This window comes from Megascapheus bottae, chromosome 14, assembly GCF_031878675.1.
Source record: "Megascapheus bottae isolate mThoBot1 chromosome 14, mThoBot2.hap1, whole genome shotgun sequence".
NCBI lineage: Eukaryota > Metazoa > Chordata > Mammalia > Rodentia > Geomyidae > Megascapheus > Megascapheus bottae.
In genome coordinates, this window is record NC_143522.1 from 52,506,190 (window position 1) to 52,526,310 (window position 20,121).

Below are 20,121 nucleotides of genomic sequence, written 5' to 3' on the forward strand. Positions count from 1 at the left end.
GGAGGCTGAGATCTGAGGATCAAGGTTCAAAGCCAGCCTGGGCACTACTGAGCCAATAGTCTTATTTTCATTTAACCACTAGAAAAGGGGATGTGGGGCTGTGGCTCAAGGACGGTAGCCTAGAGCTGAAGAGCTCAGGGACAGTGCCCAGGCCCAGAGTTCAAGAGCAATACTCCCCCCTCCCCCCACCAAAAAAAAGAATTGAGTGACTGGCTGGGAATGTGGCTTACTGGTAGAGTGCCTAGTGTGTATGAAGCCCTGGATTCAATTCCTTAGTACCACATAAACAAAAAAGGCTAGATGTGGTGCTGTAGCTCCAATGGTAAAACCCTATAGCCTTCAGCAAAAGAAGCTCAGGTACATTGCCCAGGCCCTGAGTTCAAGCCCAGGTCTGGAAAAATAGATAACTAACCATTGAGTAACATCTTAGGGGGGGAAAAAGTGTCCTTATGGAGGGTTAGATTAGAGTGGAGGGCTGGGAATGTGGCTTAGTGGTAGAGTGCTTGCCTAGCATGCAATGAGTTCAATTCCTTACATACACCAAAAAAAAAAGCCAGAAATGGCACTGTGGCTCAAGTGGTAGAGAACTAACCTTGAGCAAAAGAAACTCAGGGTCAGTGCTCAGGCCCTGAGTTCAAGCCCCAGGACTGAAAAAGGAAAAAGATTAGAATGAGAGAATTGAGGGTAGTGATTTAAGAGACCATTCAAGTTATCCAGACCTGACAACTGAGGCTGAGGCTGAGGCAGATGGGAACCCCACATTACAGAGGTTGTAAGACCTAGTATTTAGAAAGATGAAGGTAACTCACACCTATAATCCTAGCTGCTTAGAAAGCTGAGATTGAGGGCCGGGAGTTTGGCCTAGTGGTTAAAGTGCTTGCCTAGCATGCATGAAGACCCGGGTTCGATTCCTCGGTACCACATACATAGAAAAAAGTCGGAAGTGGTGCTGAGGCTCAAGTGGTAGAGCTCTAGCCTTGAGAAAGTCCAAGGACAGTGCTCAGGCCCTGAGCTCAAGCCCAGGACTGGCAAAAAAAAAAAAAAAAAAAAAAAAAAAGAAAGCTGAGATTGAGGATCACATGTCAAAGCAAATCTGGGCAGAAAAATCCTTCAGATTCCCCTCTCCAGTGAACAACCAAAAGCCGGAAATAGATATGTGGTTCAAGTGGTAGAGTACCAGTCTTCAGCCTAATAAAAGCTCAAGGCCCTCAGTTCAAGCTCCAGTATCAAAAAAAAAACAAGAATTCGAATTCTGACTTTTTATCTCTCTCTCTCTCTCTCTCTCTCTCTCTCTCTCTCTCTCTCTCTCTCTCTCTCTCTCTCTCTCTCTCTTCTTTTTGTTCCAATTCTGGGAACTTAAAATCAGTTCCTAGGCACTGTCCCTGAGCTTTTTCTGCTCAAGGCTAGTGCTCTACCACTTTAAACCACAGCACTATTTCCAGGTTTTTGCTAGTTAATTGGAGATAACAGTATCGCGGACTTTCCTGAACATGCTGGCTTTGAATTTTGATGCTCAAATCTCATCCTCCTGAGTAGCTAGAATTACTAGATTGGAACTCTACCTGGCTTCTGAATCGTCATCTCTGTAGGACAAGGGAAGAAAGGACTTATTGAATGACAGTTTGTACTTCCTGGTTTCTCCAGTCTTTCCATTACTGTCTCTGCCATCTTACCCTGGTCCTCAGTAGTAAGACCTCAGAAAACTATGATGCCATAGTCCAATCATTACAATATCTGAAAAATAAAGGAATCCTTTTCATTTATTTTTATTTATTATTATTATTATTATTTTTTGCCAGTCCCGGGGCTCAAACTCAGGGCCTGGGCACTGTCCTTGTACACTTTTTGCTCAAGGCTGGTTCTCTGCCACTTGAGCCACAACACCACTTCTGGCTTTTTCTGAATATGTGGTAGTGAGGAATTGAACCCAGGGCTTTGTGCGTGCTAGGCAAGCACTCTACCATCCGGCCAAATTCCCAGCCCGGTCTAAGACTTTAGACTCAGTGTTTCATGGTGGGGGCCAATTGTTTCTCCTGCACTCAAATTACAAGCCAGCTTTCTTGCTATTGTGAACTATTCGACAGAATAGAGAGCAGTGGAAAAAAGAGAATTCTACTAGATCCTTTCAACCATATACTCAGGATTTTTTTTTGTTGTCAGTTATGGGACTTGAACTCAGGGCCTGTGTGCTGTCCCTGAGCTTGAGCTTTTACTCAAGGCTAGCACTTTACCACTTCAAGCCACAGTGCCACTTGTTTTTGGTTTTTTTTGCTGTTGTTTATTTATTTATTTTTATTATTATTACTTTGTTGCTTGTGGGACTTGAACTCGGGGCCTGGGCATTGTCCCTGAGTTCTTCAGCTCAAGGTTACCAACCTATCCCTAGAGCCACAGCACCATTTCCGGTTTTCTGGTGATTAATTGGCTATAAGAGTCTCATGGGGGGCCGGGAGTTTGGCCTAGTGGTTAAAGTGCTTGCCTAGCATGCATGAAGACCCGGGTTCGATTCCTCGGTACCACACACATAGAAAAAAGCCGGAAGTGGTGCTGAGGCTCAAGTGGTAGAGCTCTAGCCTTGAGAAAGTCCAAGGACAGTGCTCAGGCCCTGAGCTCAAGCCCAGGACTGGAAAAAAAAATAAAAAAAAAAAGAGTCTCATGGACTTTTTAGTGCCTTGGCTGACTTTGAACCACGATCCTCAGATCTTAGCCTCCTGAGTAGCTAGGATTATAGGCATGAGTCACTGGTCCTAGCTTCACGTCTGTTTTTCTGGTGGTTAATTGGAGTCTCACCAACTTTCTTGCCTGGGCTGGCTTCAACCCACCATCCTCAGACTCAGCCTCCTACACCTGGTTTATTTGTTGAAGTAAAGTTACCCTGAACTTTCCCTCCTAGCTTGAATCATGATCCACTTGACCTTCCCCTTCTGACTTCCGAGCACCTGGGATTATAGGCATGGGTAGTGTGCCTAGACTTTATCTTGTTGTTGCTGTTATGTGTTTCTGATTATAGAGAAACACAGAGCTTAGCACACTTGCTCAGATTTTTTTGCTCACTGCTAGTAGCTACACCTCCACTTCTGGCTTGTTCCTAGGTAATTGGAGACAAGAGTCTCTCAGATTTGTCTACTAGAGCTGGCTGATCAGACCCTCAGCCTCTTGAGTAGCTATAATTCAAAGCTACCAGCACTCACTTTTTTATTTATTTAATTAACTCATTAATAATTAATTTTTGTACCAGTTCTTGGGCCTGAACCCTGTGCATTTCCCTGAACCTTTTGCTCAAGGCTGGTGCTCTACCACTTAAGCCACAGCTCTACTTCCAGCTTTTCAATGGTTAATTGGAGATAAGTGTCTCATGAACTTTCCTGTTTGGACCAACTTTGAACTTCAATACTTATGTCTCAGCCTCCTGAGTAGCTAGGATTAAAAGTATGAGCAACCAGTGTCTGGCTTCTTTTTATTTTATTTTATTTTATTTGTTTGTTTGTTTGTTTTTGTCGGTTGTGGGACTTGAACTCTGGGGCTGGGTACTGGTCCTGAGCTCTTCAGCTCAAGGCTACTGCTCTACTGCTTGAGCCACAGTGCCACTTCCAGTTTTCCGGTTGTTGATTAGAGAGAAGAGTCTCACGAACTTTCATGCTCAAGCTGCCTTTGAACTGCGATCCTCAAATCTCAGTCTCCTGAGTAGTTAAGATTACAGGCGTGAGCCACTGGTGCCTGGCTTTCTTCTTTATTTTTGACAGGGTCTCACTATGTAGCCCAAGCTGGTCTCAATCAACCATTCTGTCTCAGGCTCCTGAGTGCTGGGGTGTTGGGTGATAGGTGTAAACCATCACATCTGACCACCCTTAGGACTCTGTGTGTGTGTGTGTGTGTGTGTGTGTGTGTGTGTGTTAGGACTTGGACATATTATTAGGCAAATGCTCTACTATGAACTCTATTCCCAGCCAGGAATGACATTTTTTCTGTGCTTAACAGGATACGTTCACCCCCAAGGCAGAAGATTGGGGGACCCCATGTTTCCCTTCCCCTTGATTTTTCAGTAACCTGCCTCTCTAGAAGGTATTGGAGCCTCTTTCTCTTTTTTCCCTTTACAAAACTCTTAGGTAGTGCAGGGAGTTTGGCCTAGTGGTAGAGTGCTTGCCTAGCATGCACAAAGACCCAGGTTTGATTCTTCAGTACCACATTCATAGAAAAAGCCAGAAGTGGTGCCGTGGCTCAAGTGGTAGAGTGCTTAGCCTTGAGGAAAGCCCAAGGGCAGTGCTCAGGCCCTGAGTTCAAGCCCCTGGACTGGCAAACAAATAAAAAAAAAACCCAAATAAACAAAAAACCCCACAAAAAAGCAACCTCTTAGGTATTCTCTACTTAGGCCATTTTATTTTTTTCTATCTTGCCCAAGGATTCAAAGTCTGAGCTGAGTCTCAGAGTTAATTGATCTCCTACCCGAGGTCAGTCTGCAGTATTAAGAGATCTTGCCTCGGTGGTCCATAGGACTCTTTCACTTTAGCAGAGTAGAATATTCTCCTGTGCTGATACCTCTTTCAGGCCAGGGCAGAGCCAGTGTGTGTGTGTGTGTGTATGCAGGTACTGCGGCTTGAACTCAGGGTCTTGACACTGTCACTTCATTTTGTTTTTTGTTTTTTTGCCAGTTTGAACTCAGGGCCTGAACACTGTCCTTGGGCTTTCTCAAGGCTAATATGCTCTACCACCTGAGCCACAGCACCACTTCTGGCATTTTCTATGTATGCGGTACAGAGGAATTGAACCCGGGTCTTGATGCATGCTGGGCAAGTACTCTACCACTAGGCCAAACTCCCAGCCCCTGTCACTTTGGTTTTTGCTCAAGACTGGTACTCTACCACTTGTGCCACACCTCCACTTTCTCCATTTTGGAGGTTGGGTGGAGATGAGAGTCTCACTGACTTTCTTAAGCTGCACACCTCAGACTTCAGCCTCCGGAGTAGCTGGCATTATAGGAATGAGCTACCGGCACCTGGCCTTACTTGGTTTCTTCATGCCTATGTCCCATACAGGAAAGGCAAGAGACCCAGCCCTGCTCCCTTTTCTTGTGCCCACTTTCCTTTGTAGTTTCCCTGACCCCCCTCACCCCCGGGAAGTGGAAGGTGACGGTCTGACTGGCCTCATCCCAGCGCTGCCCACTCCCTCCATAGTACTCTGGGGAGCCGGGGCTGTCCCCCTCCGCCAAGCCCAAAGCCTGATTGGGAGTGGGGTGAAATGGAGAGTCAGCATGGATGCTTGCTTAGCGTTCTGGCCGCGGTCCAGCGTCTGTGCAGCGTCCCTCACCCCCCACCGCACTGACCTGAGCCTTCAAATCCCTTCCTGCTCCTTCCCACCTTCACTCTCAAGGATGGCTCTGCAGGATGTATGCAAATGGGAGGCCCCGGAGGCTGAGGGACTGTCTCTTTGCCTGCCTCCTGCTGGCAGCTGGGCTGTGCCCCGAGGCTGTGACCCTCGGACCTTCCAGCAGACCCAGGGCCCCAGCCTGGCCCACGGCACCACCACCCTGGCCTTCCGCTTCCGTCATGGGGTCATTGCTGCAGCGGACACGCGGTCTTCCTGTGGCAACTACGTGGCCTGTCCAGCTTCACTCAAGGTCATCCCTGTGCACCGGCACCTTCTGGGGACCACGTCTGGCACCTCTGCTGATTGTGCCACCTGGTACCGGGTGCTACAGCGGGAGCTGCGGCTTTGGGCACTGAGGGAAGGCCATCTGCCCAGCGTGGCCAGCGCGGCCAAGCTCTTATCAGCCATGATGTCTCGTTACCGTGGGCTAGATCTGTGTGTGGCCACTGCCCTGTGTGGCTGGGACCGCTCTGGGCCTGCTCTTTTCTATGTTTACAGTGATGGCACGTGCCTACAAGGGAACATCTTTTCTGTGGGCTCTGGGTCTCCCTATGCCTATGGCGTGCTGGACCGAAGCTACCACTATGAGATGAGCGTCCAGGAGGCCTACGCCCTGGCCCGCTATGCTGTGGCCCACGCCACCCACCGGGATGCCTATTCGGGGGGCTCTATAGATCTTTTCCACGTGCGGGAGAGTGGCTGGGAGCATGTGTCTCGCAGTGACGTCTGCACGCTGAACACACAGCTACAGGACCTCCCTGAGCTGCACCAGGAGCTGGAGGCTCAGGTGGAGGCCAGCCAGACTCAGCCAGGATCTACCACTCCCCACAGGGCTGGGGAAAGTGGAGAACTGTTTGTGGGGCCCAGAGAGGAGATACCCGAAGACTCCAGGATGCCTGCAGAGACTGAGACACTTGGAGAAACCACAGGACTTGGGGATCCAAACGCAGGAGAGGGTGGGAGCACAGGACAGCTGGACGGTGTCCACGCTAAGTAGCCTCCCTGCACTGGCCTCCAGCCCTGCTGGCTTGCTTGTTTCATTCGTTCCATGCTTCCACCCTCTCTGCCTGCAAGAGAAATGTGTTGATGGCTCTGTCGAACATGTTCCTATTGATGGCCCATCATTTGCTCCAGTCTCCTTTTTCGCTTCAACTTGACCTTCAGCCAACACTTGCTGTGTGCTTAGTGCATCTCAGATCCTGTTCTAGGTACTAGACTCTTTGGCTGTCCTCTTTTCTGCTTCTCTCCAACTCATCCCTAGCCTCGTTCTCTCCCGGGGTGTGTATGTGTGTGTGTGTACACACGATACATGTGTGCACCAATACTGAGGCTTGAACTCAGGGCCTGGTGCTATCCCTTAGCTTTTTGGCTAAAAGCCAACACTCTTACTACTTGAGATACACATCTCCTTCCAGCTTTTTGGTGGTCAGTTGGTGATAAAAGTCTCAAACTTTCCTGTCCAGGCTGGCTTCAAACCATGATCCTCAGATCTCAGCCTCGCAAGTAGCTAGGATTTCAGACGGGTGTGAGCCACCAGTAACCAGCTTGTTTTGGTCTTTTATTTGTCTCAGAATCTTGCCTTTTGAACTCAGGGCCTCACATTCTCCCTTGGCTTTTTTTGCTTTACTGTGTGAACCAAGCTTCCGTTTCCAGCCTTTTGCTAGTGAATTGGAGCTGAGTCTCATAGATCTTCAGATCTCAGCCTCCTGAGTAGCTACAGTTAGGATATGTGAGCTCCCAATGTCTGGCCTTCTGGTCATCTCTCACCTTGTTGAGGTAGGAGAGCAAAGAAGGGAGCAGCCAGTGTTCGAATGACGTGGGGAGAGTGGCCCGGTGGGCTTGGGGCCTAGTGCAGGGATGAGTTCTTGGTGGTGACGCTCTGTCCTGTAGCATGACATAGTGATAACGGTGTTAGTGCAGTTCTCACAACAGTCCTTTGAACACACTGCTCCTCACATGTCGGAGAAAGGCCCAGGTCACAGGGTCATGTGATTTGCCCTACTTACACAATAGGCACAGTGATGGGGCTTGCCTGGGGGGCTCCCCTTCTAGAGCTTGTGCTTCCTCACCCAGGCTCAAGGCCCAGGCTTTCCTTTCTTCCTCACAGGCTTCTGGGAAGAAATGGGGAAGGAGAAGAGCTAGGCCAACCCCTGGCTAGAGGTCAGGGATGAATGATCCTCTCCAGGGGTGAGCCTGGGGAAGCTGCCTCCCCCCCAGCCCCAGTCTTCTTTGGCCCCAGGCCGTTCTCCATAGCCTCCCCCTTGCTTCCTACCCTGAAGACTTCACTCCTGGCCTCCTTTCCTTCATTTCAGTCTCTCCTTCCTGATACTTCCTCTGGAGAATAAAAAAATTGAATTCAAAAAAAAAGATGGAGGCAAGTTCATGAGACTCTTTTTTTCTTGTCTGACAAAGGGCTTGATCTCAGGGCTTCAGTGCTATCCCTAAGCTCTTTTTGCTCAAGGCCAGCTCTGTACCACTTTGAGCCATAGCTCTACTACTGGTTTTCCAGGGGTTAACTGCAGGTAAGAGTCTCATGGACTTTCCTGCCTGGAATGGCTTTGAACCATGACCCTCAGATCTCAGCCTTCTGAGTAGCTAGGATTGTAGGTGTGAGCCGACAATGCCTGGCTCATGAAATGGTTATTGCCATTTAACCACCAAATAGCTGGAAGTGGAGGACTGCCCCCTCCCTCCAAAAAAGAAAGAAAGATGATAGTTATTAATGTTCCTTGTCTCCCACTTCTAAGCTTCCAGTTCTAAGAGTTGCAGTCACTGCTCCTCTCTCCTAGATACAGCAGTACCTCAGGTTAGAAATTGCTCCAGGCAGAGCTGGGCAGATAGGGAAGGATTTCTAGACTCTACCAAGACTCTGCAGCCTCTGGACAGGGGGAAGGAGAGTCAGGGAGCTCCACAAAGGAAAGCAGCGGGGGAGGTGGGATAGAAGCAGGGAGCAGGGGACCTGTAATGAGGAAAGGAAACATAGAAAGTTGCTCAGTATAAAGACTAGCCTGCAATCTAAGCTCAGGAGTCTGTCCTTTACATCAACCACACCTCTGCCTTTTGCCAGTATTGGGGTTTGTACTCATATTCACTTTTTTTTCAAGTGCCTTTGACTGGTGCTTTACCACCTGTGCTACAACTCCAGTTTCACCTTTTTTGCTGGTTAATTGGAAATGAGAGTGTTTCAGATTTGTCTATTCAAACCAAACTGAGATCTGAGATCCACGGTCTGTAGCAAACTTAATTCCTTGCCTATTCCCCAGTCCCCCTAGGCTGGGAATATTCCAGAAGACATAAACCAGAGGTCAGGGTCTTGGGATGCTCTAGAGCCTCTGAGGAAAGGCAGCTTTACACAAGGTTTACATGCTTGACTGCCTCAGGCCCATAGAGGGTGCTGATTCCTGTCCACAGATATGGGTAAGCCTTTCATCTAGGTGGAGGTGAGCATGGACCGGGGGTCTGGGCATTTGAGTGTGGCAGGTAACACATGGGCAGTTGTTGCATGCAAGAATCAAAAAAATGGACCAAAGAGAAAAAGGCAATTTCTGAATAAGGAGGGCAGCATCTTGTGGGGAGCAGTGCCAAGCTTTGCCTCTCCTTTTGGTGAAATGCACCCCCTCACCCCCCCGTAAAGTGGATCAGACAGTGAGTCAATTCTTTCATTTGTCCAGTGATTCCTAGAGGTTAGATGTAGACATCAGGGGGGAGATCAGAAGGGCAGAGATGACCTTCCTGCTTTGAACCGTAAGAACTTGCCCCTCTGAAGCCCTTCTTCCAGTGCTGCCTTTTCAGTCTCCGAGGCCTTGTGGGAATTGTGGGAATAGACAGCTCCTTGGCCTGTCAGGGGTCCAGGAGAGCAACTTTCAGCAGTCAGGAACAGCCCTGGAGGTGAGGCTCCAACCCCCATGGAGCAGGTGTGAGAAGCCGCTTTTTCTTAGTTGTCAGCGCATATGCTTAGCAGGGAGGGTATGAAGATGTCTTGACACACCTACCCCATGTCAGAGAAGCTCGGCCTGGGTCTTGTGGACCTGGGTCTTGTGCTGTTTCCCCAAGGCTCTCCTCGCTTGAGGAAATGGGCACTGGAGGGAGGGCTGGGTCCTGCAGTCCCCTCTCCACTGCTTCCTCAGATGACCTATTCTGCCCAACAGCCTGCTAGTCTGCATCCTCTCCCGCCTTCCTGCTCCACCAGGACTAAGCAAGGAGGGAGCATGTGCTGGGGGAGCAGGGAAGGTGTGAGCGGCGGGCTGAGGTTCAGTGTGACTGTCTCACTCTTTCTCCACTGGCACTCCAAGCTCGGGGAAGGCTGGCTTGCACTGCTCAGCTGTCTACCCACCCACATATTTTTTCCTAGACTGGTGCCTCCTCTTCTTGTTCTCATTCTTTGTCCTCGCCAGCTCCTCCTTGCATTCATCCTGCCTACCTTTCCCTCCTGCTAATCTCTACACATGGACAGTCAATTCCATGCCCTCCAATGGGATGACCCAAATCCAAAGAACAGGACATGGCTCTGTCCAGAAACCTGAATGCAGACACACAAGCAGGGCTCCCGTGTTACAAAATAAAGTGTTTGTTTATTATGAAATTAGAGATGGAGGCCCCTCCCCTTCCTCCCTCTTTCCCCTTTCCCCAGTGGCCTCCCTTTTTCCTTTCCCCCCTTTTCCCTCTGACGTCTGGGAAACACACTAGACAAATGCCTGGAGCTGGAATGCCCAGGGCAGGCTGACAGCTGGGCAGAGCTCCAGGGAGGCGGCCACGCGGGGGCTGGAGTCCCAGTCCTGGGAGGTGGGCTGGCTCCTTCCTTCTGCTGGGGGCCAGTGGAGCCAGGATGAGGCCATGAGTGATGGATGGAACCATGCGGGCAGGTCTGGAAGGACAGGAGAGCTATGAGAGACGGGGAGTGAGGAGGCGCTTTCTCCGACCCTTCCTAAGCCAGCCGCCTAGGGTCACTGACCTGGGGCAGAGCGTCCCCTGCAGGAGGGTGGGCAGCAGTGGCTGGAAGTTTCTCTTGCTTTGGGGATGGAGGAGACAACAGAAGAAAACTGAAAAGCAGTCACGGGGACCCAAGGAGGAGGAGGAGAGATGGAGGCAGGAGACAGACATGGAGCATGGGTGTGGGCAGGGGAGACAGCGCCGGAGAAGTTTAGAATCGCAGAGACAAAAACAGCCACGGAGAGTCACAGTGAGAGAACAGAGAGGTTCAGGGTGAGAGTCACAAAGCCCAGACCCTGACAGAAGGGAGAGTGTCACAGACAGACAGAAATCCCTGGAGAGACACACAGACCGACTTAGGAGTGGGGATAAGAGCAAGGGTGCCCTGGGGAGGGAAGGACACAGGAGCCAGGAGAGGCCCGGGGGCCCCTAGGTTGCTCCCGACTGCCTGGACCCTGAGGGGCTCACTCAGAGGGCCTGTGCCAGCTGCCCCACCGTGGCGGGCAGGGCCAAGGCCAGCACTCAGGGGGCCGGGGGCTCCTTGGCCCCATAGAGCTCAGCCAGGGTGTGGAAGAGTGGACCCCAGTCGTCCAGCGGATCCACAGGTCCTGGGGTGCCACCAGCCTCGCTGCCAGAGCCCAGGGAACTGAGCGAGCCGCAGGACGAGCCCCGCCCCTCGTAGCCATACACCTGCACAGAGTCGTAGGGGGGCACGCTGGGGTCCTCGTCGGCCTCGCGCAGACGCAGGGCCAGGAGCTGGGCCACATCGGCAGGGCCTGGGGGCCTGGGCTGGCGCGGTGCCCGGGCCCGGGGCAGCACATCGCGGCGCACGGGCGGGCCAGGCGGTGGTGGGGCAGCCCCGTCTGGGTTCTGCAGGGCTGTGATGTCGAAGGCCTCCGTGTCCTCTTCGCCGCCGCCCTCGTCGTCGTAGGTGATAATGTTCTCCCGGACATCCTCCTCCTCCAGGACCATCAGCGCCTCTTGTTTCTGCCGCCGCAGGGCCGCGAAGAGCACCACCAGGGCTGCAAGGCAAACGCACACGGGCCGCTGGGCTGGCAGGGCAAGAGCAGGGGCCAAGTGGCACAGGTGTAAGAGGGGTCAGGGGGTCTGAGGTGGAGAGCCCAGGCACTGACATCTGGGAATCCTGACTTACTTTGAGACCACTGGGAAGTTGCTTAAATTCTTCTGAAGTGTGTGTGTGTGTGTGTGTGTGTGTGTGTGTGTGTGTGTGTGTGTGTATGTGTGTCTGTCTGTCTGTCTGTCTGTCCTGGGACTTGAATCCAGGGCTTGGGCACTGTGCTCAAGGCTAGCGCTCTACCACTTTATGCCACAGCTCCATAACTGGCCTTTTGGTGGCTGAAGACCACTAATCCTCGGCTTTCGGTCTCCTGAGTAGCTAGGATGACAGGTGTAACCCACGAGGACCTGGCTCTCTCATCTTCTTTGCCCTTAGTTTACCTATATATAAAACATAGATCTCTTTGGATTGTTGACAGGATAAATAAAATACCACAAGTGATATGCCTAGCACTGCATCTGGCACAGAACAAGAATTAGATAGTTTTTACGGCTGTTACGGCCACAGATATGCAAGTCAGGGATATGAGGCTTGCGGCCTGAGCTGGTGGGAAATCCAGGCATGAGTGGTCATTCAAGCCCTAGGTCCTCCCCCTCCCCAGCAGGCCCAGATCCCACCTCTGTGGCCCACTGTGGCCTGACTCACCAAGCAGGGTGCCCACACAGGTGACAATGGCAAGTAGGGCACCAGTGCTGAGACCGGTGGGTGAGAGCTGGGCTTCGGGCCGGCAGGATGCTACAGAGCCATCTGGCCGGCAGCGGCATACGCTGACAGTCACCGTGGCAGTGCTACTGAGGGCTGGCTGCCCCCAATCCCACAGTTCTATAGGCACCAGGTAGGGGGCCTGGCGAGGTGGTGCAGGGCGAGGGGGCAGCAGCAGGCTGGCAGAGCCATCTGTGGGAAGGAGTTGTTGGACCACATCTTAGGACATCTTTCTGGAAGGGCTAGTCTAGCCCACTGAACGAACTGAGTGCAAACCCCATACCTGTGTTGGGACAGGGGTCAGGCGGGCTGGGCTAGGGGTGGTATTGAGGAGAGAAGGAAGACAGGCATGGGATGGTTGGGGAGGCTACTCACCTCGGTTGTCCCGGACCGTGAAGTTAGCATCAGGACCCACAGGACCTTGAAGGGAGACTCGGCTGCTGTTGCCGGCTTCGTCTCTGTCCAGGGCCCGGATGACCTGGATCAACTGGGAGAAGCAGCAATGGCTTGAAGGAAGTAGACTTGTGGAGCCCTGAGACCCCAGCCGTCCACTTCAGTGGCTCACCTGGCCAGGAGCTGCAGAATCACACACAAAGGTGTCGTAAGGCTCGGCCAGCTGCGGCGCGTTGTCGTTCTCATCCAGGGTCTGGACGGCCACTTGCACACGGGAGGCCTGTGCGGAGCTGTCTAAAGCCAGAACACCCCCCACATACCACACACACACAAAATACATTTTACCCACACCATAGAGTGCACATGCAACAAGTGTAATGTGCAAGCAGCAAGCCATGTGGTTAGGCGAATGGAATAATGCCAAGTGGATGCGACAGTACCAGAGATAAGCATAATAGAAAATATGTGGGCAATAGGAATATAATACCCATGACACAGCAAGTACAACAACCCGTACGCAAGGTCCATGCAGCATGGGTACAAGTGAACAGTCAACAAGAGGGTACATACAGGTGTACTAGCTACTCAGGAGGCTGAGATCTGAGGATCAAGGTTCAAAGCCAGCCAGGCACAAAAGAACCTGAGCCTCTTATCTCCAAATAACCTCTAGAAAATGGAAGTGGGGCTTGGCTCAAGGGTAGGCCAGTAGCCTTGAGCTGAAGAGCTCAGGGACATCACCCAGGCCGAGTTCAAGCCCCATGACCCCCCCCCCCACCAAAAAAAATAGATATGTTTAAATCAAGTATAACATACAGGAGTTTGATATGCCCTCCCATGCAGGGCCCAGAGAACACATTTTTATGCAAAGCCATGTATAGCAATCATCAGATGGACATACAGACAGACACACAAACACATACACACACATCATTAGAGATGAGGTCTAGACAGCTGTAGTACAGCAACCTGTATCACTTTAGAGTTGACCTTGGAAAAGAAAGAGCCTCATGGTCTACCCAAAGCTGAGGTCCCCTCTTCTCTCATCCCCCTCACAGGGAGTTCCCCACCAGAACCCCACCTTGTCTCTCCCTGTCCATGCCACTCAAAATAGAATGCAGAGTGTGCATCCCCATCTCCTAGGCGGGGCCTCCCAGTTCCTTCAGCCATTCCTTAGGCAGGGGAACTGGCTGCCCTGGCCGAAGGGACTGAGTCTCAGCCTGGCTGCGGGAGCTATGTGCTGTCTCTCTGGGGGTCTACTCCTTTACTGCAATAAGGAAGGGCCCAGGGCTTCGAGCCAATAGCGACAGGAGCAGGATTTGACAGGAGGTGAGAAACTAGTTGGAGGAAACACACACATGCACACACACACACACACACACACACACACACACACACACACACACACCTAGAGAGGTACAAGCAACCAACCACAAAAATCCTATGTATGTACATACCTGCACACCTTCACAACTACAGGCACACAGCACTGCCAAGCAGCCACACAACTGCACATTTAGAAACACACTCAGATGCATCCAGTTACCACACATGGCAGAACGGTGGAGCTCACACTTCAAAGCCATCAGCCTGGAAGCCTCCATCACTTATGTTGCTGTGTGACCTTGGGAAGTTACTTAACTTTCCCTTCTTGTTCTTCACTTAACAATGGGAAATACTGGGGCCGGGAGTTTGGCCTAGTGGTTAAAGTGCTTGCCTAGCATGCATGAAGACCCAGGTTCGATTCCTCGGTACCACATACATAGAAAAAAGCCGGAAGTGGTGCTGAGGCTCAAGGGGTAGAGCTCTAGCCTTGAGAAAGTCCAAGGACAGGGCTCAGGCCCTGAGCTCAAGCCCAGGACTGGCAAAAAAAAAAAAAAAGGGAAATACTCCATCATACTATTAATGTATGATAATAAACGTGGGGAAATAATTCTATCTCTTTCATAAAGCTGAAGTGATGATTAAGTGAGTTAAACCAGTTTTGGTACTTCAAATAGTGCCGGGCCCACAGTAAGTAATAAATTGCTGTTATCTGGCCCACAAGCGCCCACATATACAAAAATTATATATCCCTTCCATCCTACATATGCATCAATAAGAAATTTGATACACTCAATTGCAAACACATATCCTAATATATACATCTACTCACAAGTACTTTTCATGCATACACAATTGCACACATTCTAGACTATGTATCTGCATGCACACATACACAATTCTTCCTGACATGGACAAACATGTACACGCAAGCCACTCCGATACACATATGCAGACAGCCTGTGCTATCATGAGCAGGGGGAACAGAAGGGAGGGAGGTTTCTCATTTCCTCAGGCCAGGGGAGGTGAGGCAGCTGTTGTTAATTTGGGAGGCACAACAAGAGCTCCCATACAGTGCTGGGGGGGGGGGGTCGTCTCAGCAAGGCTTTTCTGGGAGGGGCTGCTGGTCCACTCCAGCTTAGCTCCCAGGGGAAATGTGCAGCCTTTTTCTGGGCTCCAGTTCAAATCTGAAGCACAGAATGAAAGGGCAGGGCCTGCCAACACACAGGCTGGGAGCTATGAGGGTCTCATTATGAGGGTCAGGAGAGGAAGGGCTCAGGAAGACTGGCTGTGCTCAGCCTAGACCACCTATGAGACAGAGCGCCTGCTTGATGACACAGGGGGCTAAGCACACTGGGAGATGGCAGCCATGGCCCTCCCTCACCACACTCAGGGACAGCTGGTCCTCTGCAAGGGACCAGGTCAGTGACTCCTCACCGAGCTCTGTGGCCAGCACGGTGAGGTTGTGCCAGACATGTGCCTCTCGGTCAAGCGATACTGCAGTTCGTATGGTACCATCTTCGGGCTCGATGGAGAAGCAACGCTCTGGATCTGAGTGAGGGAGGATGGAGTATCTGGGGAAGGAAGAAAGGGCCTGTGCTAGTACTTGATCTCCTTCCTTCTCTGGGCCTCATGGCTCATCCAGGCAGAGGGTCCAGGGCCCAAGCCTCTTGAGCAGAACCTTCCCCAGGCATCCAGGGCCATAAATCAGGCAGCAGGCCCCACAGAAGGAGCATATCCCTGGGAAGATGTAGGATGAGGAGACTGGGTTTCATGAGTATGGGGAAGATATATAGAGAAAAATAGAAGAGATAAATACTACCCATCTTTCAGACTTCTAGTCTGTGTTTCAGCCCTGTCTGCCTTGGCCCAACTATGTGACCTTGGGGAAATCATTTGACCTCTGTTCTCAGGGCAGATAGGTCCCGATTCAAATCGTAGCTCTGCTATATATATATTGTGGGTAAATTACTGAGCCACTCACATTTTGCCTTGAAAACAGCTGGCAAAGCTGACATTGTGAGAATAAAGTGTGGAGCGGGAAAATACGGGGAGCACGGGGAGTGGTCAATGGAGACCCACTTACCCAACGAGACATTTGCTGGCACTGCCACTGGGAAGTGCCTCTCTAATGTACCCCGAGAATGGGTAGAGTTCGGCGTCATTAGCCAGCCCCTCCAGCCTTCTCTGGCACCCAGGCCTACAGACCAGCAAGCAAGTGCAGGGAGGGAGACTTTTGCTGAGAGGCAGGATGGTAGGCAGATCAGGAAGGTGCATCCTGGAAGTGTCTGTCCTCTTTTCCAGTATCCCTGCCCTACCCAGCATGCACCCCAGCTCACCTGATTGGGCTAGCGGGGGAGTCCAGGTCAGCAGCTGAGATCTGGCCCACCAGGGTCCCCGGAGCCTTGTTTTCTGGCACCACCAGGTGGTAGGCGGCCTGAGCGAAGGCGGGTGGCTCTGGGGCGTCCTGCACAGTGACGCGCACCGAAGCTACATCCTTGAAGGGGCCTCGCCGAAGGTAGGCAGGGTCAATGAGTGTGTTGGTGGCTTCTACACGGAAGGAGTAGGAACGACGGGTCTCAAAGTCCAGGGGCTAGGGTGAGGGGAGACAGCAAATGAGACATATGGAAGCCAGAGCAGGCCCAGCTCACAGTGGAAAGTCTGACACATGCATCCAGTGCAGAGCTGGTAACTCTAGGGCTACCTCTAGCTCCATGACTGACTGGTTAAATGACCTTGAACCAGTCTCTTTCCAGGCCTCAGGGGCTTACCTAAGAGAACCAGAATGTCTAAGCTCCAACAGTGGGTCCTGAGTGTGTCAGACCAGTTAGAAATGTGCCCCTGGGGTGGGGCAGGAGATAGGTGTAAATGAGTCTGCACACATTCCCCCCCCCCACCTCGTTGCAGGAGGATCAAATCTGGGGCTGCTCTCTACCACTGAGCTGAGTGTGACAGCAGGGGCTAACCTTCCGGACAGTGAGGAGCCCATCTTGACCCTGGGAGTCCGTACTGATGCTGAAGGCCTCTGACCCTTCCCCATCCAGGATGCTGTATGCCATGAGGGCATTGTCTCCCAGGTCTGGATCTTGGGCCTGGAGCCGACCCACCAGGGTGCCAGGCTCGGCTGTCTCCACCACAGAGAACTGGTACAAGCCTTCGGAGAGGATTCAGGGAAAACACATTCTTAGAGAGGTCTTGGCCTCCCCCACCCCCTCCCTTCTCCTGGAGTCTGGCTAGGGTCCTGGCTGGGCCGGAGAGGGGGAGAAGGGGGGGCGGGGGGGGGGCGGGGAGGTGGCTCGGCCGAGGTCACAGGGTGAGGCTGTGGTGGCAGGAAAGCGCTGCCCCCTTACTCTGAGGGAACTTCGGGGGGTTGTCGTTGACATCGCTGAGGGTGACTGTCACCGTTGTACTGCCCGACAGCCCCCCCATGTGGCCGCCCATGTCCTTGGCCTGGATCACCACCAAGAACTCCTCCTGGGTCTCCCGGTCCATGTTGGGAATGGCGGTCCGTACTACTCCTAGGGGCAGACACTGGGTCAGGGCTTGGCCCCCACAATGCTGCCCCCTTAGGCTCGTGACCTCTAGCCTCACCGGTCTGGGGGTCCACAGAGAAGAAAGGCAGTCCATCCAGCACAGTGTACACCAGCTTCGCGCTGTTCCCATAGCTGGGGTCATCAGCATCATGGGCTGTCACCTGGATCACAGATGTCCCTGGGGAATCCCAGCACCCCCATGAAGCAGGGTCAGATGGGGAAGAACAGGTGATGAGGCCCCCGGGTGTGAGGGGGGAATGAATGGAAGGAGGTGGCTTCTGGGGCAGACAGCAAAACAGTCAGGAGGTGAACGGGCTGGGACACAGGACGCGGGTGCTCACCGACGTTCGACATCTCGGGCACTGTGGCATGGTAGGGCCCAAGGGGGAACACAGGTGGATTGTCGTTGATGTCTTGCACTTTGATGATGAATTCAGATGGGGGCTCCAGGGGCCGGTTGGAGGCTCGGTCCACGGCTTGAGCCAGGAGCACATATTGTGCCTTCTCCTCCCGGTCTAGGCTCTTGGTCACATGGATATTGCCTGTGGCCTCGTCAATCACAAATACAGTGCCTGCCCCCTCCCCGGTCAGCAGGTACTTGGTGCGGCCCTCACCCCGATCAACATCTGAGTGCAGCTGTAGGAGTCAGGGAGAAATGGTGGAGGGCTTCAAGGGCAGGGGATAGAGGGTCAAGGAGGTGAGGTTTGGGGATGGAGTGCTGGGAAGGAGTCCCAAGGACCAAGGTCACTGCAGAAGTGAAGTTGCAGGGCAGGGCCGAGGCCCGACAAGAGTCGTTCAGAGTGGACATGGGCGGGAGGGGCCGAGCCTTACCTTGCCAATAAGGACGGGCTCTGGACCAGCATATTCCTCAATGACAAAGAACTGGTTCCAGACCCAGCTCCTCCGGGTCCGCAGCAGTGTTGGGCCAGGGTGTCCCCGGAACCCTGCCCAGGCCTGCACTGGGGCTGCCAGACGCCCCATGCAGCCCCAGCCACCCAGCCAAGCCAACAGGAGCCTCATGAGGCCCCACATCTTTGGATTCCAGCCAGGGCTCTTTCACGGGCCCTGGGTGCTGTGGCTGGATTGGCTCTAGCTGCCCATGAGCTGGCTGGGGCGGGGGTAGAGGGGCAGGCAGTTGGGGTCCGGCTTACCCCATGGATCTGCACCTGTGGGACAGGGTGCTGCTGAGGGTCAAGGAAATCCTAAACCTACCGAAGACCAACCAACCCACTGCCCAGAACCCAGGCTAAGACAGTGGAGACAGTCTAGTCTGACCCTCCATCTAGTCTGCCCACACTGACCCCCAGCTCTCCAATGCATATACATCTCAGGCCAGTCAACTCTGAGTAGAGAAGCTGAGAACAGGAGAGGGGAGGATGCTAGGAGGGCCTGGAACCCCCAATCTCTCCCCTAATCCTCCCACCTTGGGCTGGTAGCCAGGGAACTGGAGGAGGGGCTACTAGAAAGCCAGGGCTCACGATGAAGAGGTTGGGATTCACAGAGGTGTGGCCTGAAGGAGTCTAGGTGCCGCTGAGATCCCAAGGAGCACAGCCTCAGGCAGGCTGGGAGCCTAAGAAAGTCCCTCCCCTATGGGGACTCCCACTTCTCCCCAGCACACACTGCCAGCTGCAGTCCTCAAGGGGCATGAGTTGGGGCTGGAGCTGAAATAAGGGACGGGGTAGCCCGCAGGACAAGAAGACTGGGGAGGGGGTGAAGACGGGGGAGAAATGAAGGCTGACCCTGAGGCCACAGACAGCAAGCTCTGGAGCTGGAGCAAAAAAAAAATCAGGGATTGTCCAGCCGTAGACAGAGTAGACTGGATGAGACAGACAGAATGGCAAAAGACAGAACAGGCAGCAACAGTGGAGGAAAAGAAACCAGGGTATGTAGAAGGCAGAGAGGAGTCATAGGTACAAAGGAGGGTCAGAGGGGCTTGAGGGGGGGCAGACAGGGCCTGGGGAACTTCATTCTGGGCAGAGAGAGCAGCCAGGGGCAGGCAAGGGAGGGAGGGGCTGCGGGAAGGGGGGAGAGAGGGGGGACTCTTCTCACTGCGCTCTCTCTTCCTGGGGGGACCCTTCAGGTAGCATCGCGGTGCCCCTCCTCCCCCCCCAGGGCAGACCCACACCTGACAGCCCCTGCGCTGCCTCCCGAGGGAAGCCAGGCCAGGGGGCGGCTGGGGGCGAGAGAGGGAGGCGGGACGAGGAGAGAAGGAAGGGAACGGTGGACTGGGAAAGAGGATAGCGGGGAGGGGAGGGGAGGAAGGCGCCAGGGGAAGGAAAGGAGAGCGGGAAAGGGAAAAGAGACGGGAAGGAAAAGGCAAAGAGGCAGAAGAGAGGAAGAGACAGGACAAGACGGACGAGGAACGGCCGGGGGCGCGGAAGGGGCAGAGAGCAGCAAGGGGGACGAGGAATCGAGGCGACGGCGGGAGAGCAGAGCAGGGGAAGCGGCAGAGCGCGGGAGACCGGCGCTGCCGGCGGCGGGCTCGCAGCCCCGGAGCGCAGCGCTCCGAAGACGCCCGCGCGCTGCGGGCCCCCGGCTGCCCCTGCGAGGGTCCCCGAGCCTCCGCGCCCCGGCGGGCGCTCTTACCTGGCACTGCCGAGGGGCCCAGGACGGCCGAGAGCGCCCCCCGCCCGCTCCCGCCGCCGGCTCCCCGGGCGCAGCCCCGCGCGGATGGAGCGGGCGCCGCGGCTCCGCTGCAGGTCTGAGCGGCCCCGGCGAGAACAAGGGAGCGAGACGGAGGGGGCGGGGGAAGAGGCTCCGCCTGCGGAGGAGCGAGCGGCCCGCGCCGCGCCGCGCGGGAGA

General features: G+C 53.5%; 2 protein-coding genes across 2 annotated transcripts; one reads left to right on the plus strand and one right to left on the minus strand.

The window, feature by feature from the left end:
* Positions 1–5,368: 5,368 nt before the first annotated feature.
* On the plus strand, positions 5,369–6,393 carry Psmb11 (proteasome subunit beta 11). Its single transcript, XM_090345473.1, has one exon. It carries the CDS (start codon positions 5,369–5,371, stop codon positions 6,359–6,361), a length of 993 nt encoding a protein of 330 aa, XP_090201599.1. The 3' UTR covers positions 6,362–6,393.
* A 3,574-nt stretch (positions 6,394–9,967) lies between these two features.
* Cdh24 (cadherin 24) lies at positions 9,968–18,369 on the minus strand. Its single transcript, XM_090345236.1, has 12 exons — positions 18,151–18,369; positions 17,661–17,955; positions 17,378–17,497; positions 17,137–17,304; positions 16,753–16,940; positions 16,126–16,379; positions 15,224–15,360; positions 12,639–12,760; positions 12,449–12,560; positions 12,017–12,265; positions 10,316–11,315; positions 9,968–10,228 (listed from the first exon to the last, which is right to left on the minus strand). The coding sequence occupies exons 1-11, from the start codon at positions 18,349–18,351 to the stop codon at positions 10,816–10,818; spliced, it is 2,346 nt and encodes a 781-aa protein (XP_090201362.1). The 5' UTR covers positions 18,352–18,369; the 3' UTR covers positions 9,968–10,228; positions 10,316–10,815.
* Between the last annotated feature and the right edge of the window lie 1,752 nt (positions 18,370–20,121).

Coding starts and splice junctions, on each gene's coding strand:
- Psmb11 (XM_090345473.1), top strand. CDS start 5,369: ATGGCTCTGCAGGATGTATGCAAATGGGAGGCCCCGGAGGCTGAGGGA.
- Cdh24 (XM_090345236.1), bottom strand. CDS start 18,351: ATGTGGGGCCTCATGAGGCTCCTGTTGGCTTGGCTGGGTGGCTGGGGC. Junction 16,941..17,136: donor CCCCCCGAAGTTCCCTCAGA/GTAAGGGGGCAG, acceptor TCCTCTCCGAAG/GCTTGTACCAGTTCTCTGTG. Junction 11,316..12,016: donor CTGTGTGGGCACCCTGCTTG/GTGAGTCAGGCC, acceptor TTTGCCTTGCAG/CCCTGGTGGTGCTCTTCGCG.